Genomic DNA, 5,638 nt, shown 5'->3' with positions numbered 1-5,638 from the left:
TTACTTCGTGTCAAAGGGTCTCAATAGAGAAACTTTGTATTGGGCGAAACGGTCGAATGAACCGTGTCCATATAGATTAGTCGAGCCCCGATGGCAAAACATGTACGCATGTATAAATTATACAAAGAAGCATTCTTTCTATATTAAACATCTTGTGTCTCAAAGAAAATTTTCTACTATACAAGCTCCATACTTATGATTTTGTGAGAAATGGATCAAGGGACAAGTGCAAATATACCTCGTACACTCGGGGACTGCCATCGATGATCGACATATTCGAGTAATCTAAACTAGACCTCAAAGAGGCACCCCTCGATCTATAGGCCGAGGACATCACTCTCAGGGACTAACACTTCGAACAAGTTCAAAGTATTATTGGGAAATAAGCCCAAGAGTCATACTCAAAGGCTACGGCCAAAATAAGGCAGCTCGGAGACGTCAGAATCCCGCAATGAAAATAGGCCTCCGGATTTTTTGAAAAACTAGTTAAAAAAAGGCTACCCTCGGCAAAAGGGCTTCGACGAAATTAGCCCTCGAAAAACCTTAAGAGGTATCGAATTATCTTAACACAAACGTACTAAGGCACAAAAATCAAAGGGGTTTCAATCGACATTGAACCCTAAAAAAACCCAATGGGTAAAGAATACGTGTTAAGGCATAAAGATATTTTTACTAAGTCTTCTAAGCCGAAAAAGGGAAAAAGTAGCCATCTTTTAGAGGCCATATCGGCCCAATCTAAAGAGCCTAAGGGCCAATACACTTAGAGTTCGATATTTTGTTCTCACTCAATTCGGACATAAAGGTTCCACTATTCCGAGCTCAAATAAAATTGACTTGAATATAGCTTGAAGATTCATCATTATTTGATATAAAACCTTAAGGCGTCTATTACTGTGAGTTCGAAACTTACTCGAACTCGGCTACAAAAATAGTACAATTACGGCTTCGATCAAGCCATCCGAAATCAAAATCCCGAATACATTGTTGATCTCGGGGACTCGCCTTCGCTTAACTAAAAAAAACTAAGGGTTTGTTCTACTCTGAGTTCGAGCTGTTGCTCACTCGATTATAGAGGATACAACAACCCGATTGCAACAAAGTTTTCAAGAGACAAAGGCACAACAGAATTTATCATAAATCAAAAATCGGAGACGAAATGGAACGAAAAGGAATCTTTCATATATGCAAAGTATTTACAAAGACCACACAAGGTCTTACACAAAAAACAAAAGGAGAAAAAATCCTAAGTGCCTAGTCCGCCTCGGGAGCTTAATCTTCATCTCCTCCGCTCTCGGATCCACTCGCAGAGTCTTCATCATCGAAAAGCAAAGCTCCGGCCTCGTCCTCCAAAACTTTCGCACTCTCGATATCAGTCGTGAGGTTGAAGCCACGAGCATGTACCTCCTCAAGAGTCTCTCTTTGAGACTGGCGCCTAGTATGCTCGGCAACACGAGACAATCTAACCTCAGCAGCGTCAGATATTTCCTTTGCCCGAGTGTTAGCGGCTTCAGTGTCGGCTAGGTAGGAGGCCACGAGCGCCTCTACCTCAGATGTGGATCTTGCAAGCTCAACGGCCAACCGAGTCTCAAGCTTTTCAACCTTCTGGGCTCGGGCCAAGTTCTTCACCTTCACACTTTCGAGTTGACGCTCAACCGAAGATAGTTGGGCCCGAACCACATCTTTCTCCGAGGCGAGACGGTCCATGCTCTGCTTCCACCCCAAAGTCTCTACCTCTTTCATCTTGGCCTCCGCACGAAGCTGCTCGACCAATTCAGCCTTCTGCTGAACCTGCAGGATCAAAGTGTTAGTTGCCAATGTCAAGTTAATACATAACAAGCTCCAAAATATTTATATTACCCGTTCAATGAGCTCGGTCTGATCTCGATGAGTTCTTATCAGCTCGGCTCGAATGCTCATGATCTCCTCTTATTTTCGCACATAGAGGAGTTTGAGCACGTTTCTCTCCTCTGTAAGCTTTTTGAGATCAGCCTCACACCGGGCCATCTCAGCTTGGTACTTGGAAGACGCTTCTCGATGGAGCGTTGTAGCCTGTACAGAAAGAAAGGAAATCAGACTCAGAAAAATAAGAACAAGCGCAAGCATGGTAGCATGGGCTAAAACTCACTTGGTTCAGAAGCCACTAAGCCTCATCAAAAATGAGTGATGCGTCAAGGTCGGAAACACTATCGACCCCCGTAAAGCAACCAAGAAATATATCATCCCCTTCGGAGGCCGTCCCCACATCGGGGGTTCCATGGACCGGGCATCCCGAAACTGCCCCTCAGAGAATGTGGGGCCGGGTGGCGAAATGTCAATATTAGTTGCCCCGAGCGAGTCACTTGGGGAGTTCTCTTCTGTTTGAAGGGCCTCAGAACTAGACCCTTCGGGAACACCTGCCAGTTTCTCATCACAACATGAGGCATCATCAACACCCGATAATTCGGGGACTCTGCTCGGACCTTCCCCCGAGATCACCTCGGTCTGCGGCTGAACCCCCTCGACCGTCACCGGCTCAGCAGCTTTCGAAGCTTTGATGCTTGCCCTCTTCGGAGCCACTAGCAGGCAGTCGGTATCTTCTCCCTCCTCGTCTTCATCTCGTAGCGTTTGGACTACATCGGCAGGCAGAACGGCAAAATCAGTCTTTGACTTTAGAGCCCTGCTTTTCTTGGGCCTTGGGGTATCTGGTGGCGAGGCCTTTCTCCTTTTCTTATCTTTGGTCGTCTTCGGGACCTCCTCTTCTCCGAGGGGAGGCGGCCTCATAACGACATTTTCTCCAAGACCTGTATGAGAAGAAATCAAGTTAAAAGGAAGTATTTCACAGGAAAGCATCAAACACGGACAAGGGAACTTACCATGATTTTTGGCCTCATATCGACCCTTGGCCAAATCACGCCACGAGCGCTCAGCATACGAAGAGGTTGAAACCAGTTGTCGAACCCAACCTGCAAGGTTCGGGACTGCACCAGGAAACCAGGGGGAAGCTGCACCATAAAGAAGAATATAGATGAGAAGAGTTAAAGGAAACATAACAAGTAACCAAACGTTATCGGTGAAGTTCTACTTATGCTTCATGTTCCATTCTTCGGGTAATGGCATCTTCTCGGCGGGAATTAAATCGGAGGTCCTAACTCAGACAAACCGGCACATCCATCCTCGGTCCTTGTCCTCGTATATTCTCAAGAATAGCACCTTCGTAGCCCGTCAATGAAGCCTTATCAGGCCGCCCCGATAAAGACGGGGGCTGTATAGCCTAATAAGATGATCGAGGGTAAAAGACATCCCCTCGATCTTGCTCGAGAAGAATCTGAGCAAAATGACAATACGCCAAAAAGAGGGGTAGATCTGGCCTAGGTTTACCCGGTATTGGCGACAGAAGTCGATTATGACGGGATCGACAGAACCCAGTGTGAAAGGGTAAGTATACACACTTAAGAACCCTTCCACATGAGTGGTGATGTCCTCTTCGGGGGTAGGAATCACCACCTCTTTATTCTCCCAATGGCATTCCTTTTTCACCTGCTCAAGATCGCCTTCGGATATCGAACAGATGTATCTAGACATGGGCTCGCATCGGCCAGGAACCGAAGAGGGTTTTTCGACTTTAAAGTTGGAAGTAAGTTCACATGGCCCGGGGATCCACTCTTCGATACGTGGCTCCACCGGTGTTTTGTCACCGGCCGACCGCGATAAGGAGGCCTTTTCTTTTTGAGGAACGGTCTATGATATTTTTGCAATTGCTATATGAGGTTTAAGGATGGAAAAGGTGGAATTTGCATTGTAATAAGAGATTGGCAAACGGAAACCGACAAAGTTGATGGACTTGAAGAGAATAGAAGAGCTTTTGAAGATTAGAGGAAGTTTGAAAAGATTATGAAGGTGGTCTATTTATAATAGCCACTTTGACGGTTTGAAAGCACTGGTGGCCGACCATCAACTAGCGTTAATTAATGCCCTTGGAAACTGTGCAGACGCGATGCTTCAATCGCTTCTGTCTCTTACGTCACGATGTTGACGTCATAATTGATTGAGGTATTAGAATTAGATCGAGGTCTCAAATTTGTTTCTTCTCGTTACACTCCAAAAAACGAGGGGCTATCTGTATACGGTCGAAATCAGGCATACCCGATTTCGTTAGCAGGAGAGTTGCCTCGAGCGTAACCTCATAATAGATCGGGTTCAAGCTCGAAAATAGAACATCACACCTGGAGATCGAAGTGTTCATTGAGATCGAGGCCAGCAATAATCGAGAACGAGCATGGCTGACTTCGTGTAAGGCGTAATAACGGAATGGCGAGATATTAGTAACCGGTCGAAAGTCAGGGCGGAAATCCCGAAACAGATCAAATCAAAGCGGTTATTAGCGCCAATCATGGGATCTACTTCCGTTATTAGAGTTGTACCTTATTTAGGATTCCTCTATTATATAAAGAGGAATTACATTCACTTGTAGGGACCAACATTATTTACGGATAAGAATATACATACATGTTGTTTTATTTGTTCATCACTATTCATCGTTGTTTGTTCTATCCTATATTGTTCTTATTAACTAACCTCGAGACTATCTCGAATCGAGGTCGAGGCATCATTTGCAGACCAGTTTGATTTATTTTATTGTCCAAGTTATCTATTTAATTCGTTGTTTATCAATTGATGCTGATTTAAATCATATATCCTTAAAACCACAATATAAGTTTAATTGTTACTTAATTTTTAGGGTAAACAACCATTAACAACAAAAATTATTTACACCTAAAGAGCATCGTAGATCCCATGTACCCATTTGACCCAAGTATATCTTGTTTACTAGCTAGTTGCCACAATAATTTCCCTACCGGTGCAATGTTCCATTCTCTGCTACTCTTTATATTTAAACCACCGTACTTCTTGGGAAAGCAGACCTTCTCCCAAGCAACCAGGGCCATCTTCCGTTTGTCCTCGGAACTCAGGTTTTATAATTACACAATTATAAACTTGAGGTTTTTAACAACCTTGATTGGATGTCTGGTATATACTATATAGTCAATTTTGAATTGAAATACACTCTCAAGATCTTCATACCTCAGACATTTATAAATGGTCGTTTATTGTTTTTCCATTTCCGAGCATCATCACTTGAATTCAGGCAATTCACCCTCTTCAAGCCAGATAGCAAGAGAAAAGCTAGCTCTTTCTCAAAAACTATGTTCTCTCCTTGCATTTATCTAGTTTTTGAAAGTCTTCCTACATTTCATCTGATATAACCAAGCTCTTGCAAAGTGGTCGAGTTGCTTTTCTATTCCCCTGCATTAGCTATTTCTTCAAGCAGCTTTTACAGAATATATGCTTACAGCTTTGCAGCTTTATCCCAATATTCCCTCGTCTCCATTTTCAAAATGCGATGAGAATATTTCATAATCAAGTGACTGGTTACGAGAGTACCTTATAAACTTCTCTTCTTGTTCAACATTTCCTTGTAATTAACAATTTCAATCCACATTAGCACCAAGAAACAATTGTAGCTAGTATCAAGAACCTCAATAGTTGAAACAGCCATGAAAAATAAAATTAGAAGAAACTTCATGGAATATTGAGAAGCAACTACCGTGAGCTGCCAATATGGGATTTGCAGACAGAACAGATGTGAATATATTGTAAC

At 43.3% G+C, this 5,638-nt stretch overlaps 1 protein-coding gene across 1 annotated transcript; it reads right to left on the bottom strand.

Moving 5' to 3' along the window:
* Positions 1-1,269: 1,269 nt before the first annotated feature.
* On the bottom strand, positions 1,270-4,925 carry LOC138910203 (uncharacterized). The gene is made up of 4 exons (XM_070201427.1): positions 4,751-4,925; positions 2,509-2,780; positions 1,939-2,049; positions 1,270-1,788 (listed from the first exon to the last, which is right to left on the bottom strand). The coding sequence occupies exons 1-4, from the start codon at positions 4,923-4,925 to the stop codon at positions 1,270-1,272; spliced, it is 1,077 nt and encodes a 358-aa protein (XP_070057528.1).
* Positions 4,926-5,638: the final 713 nt, after the last annotated feature.

Source organism: Nicotiana tomentosiformis, chromosome 4, assembly GCF_000390325.3.
Source record: "Nicotiana tomentosiformis chromosome 4, ASM39032v3, whole genome shotgun sequence".
Lineage (NCBI taxonomy): Eukaryota > Viridiplantae > Streptophyta > Magnoliopsida > Solanales > Solanaceae > Nicotiana > Nicotiana tomentosiformis.
This window is presented reverse-complemented; position numbering and strand designations above follow the sequence as displayed.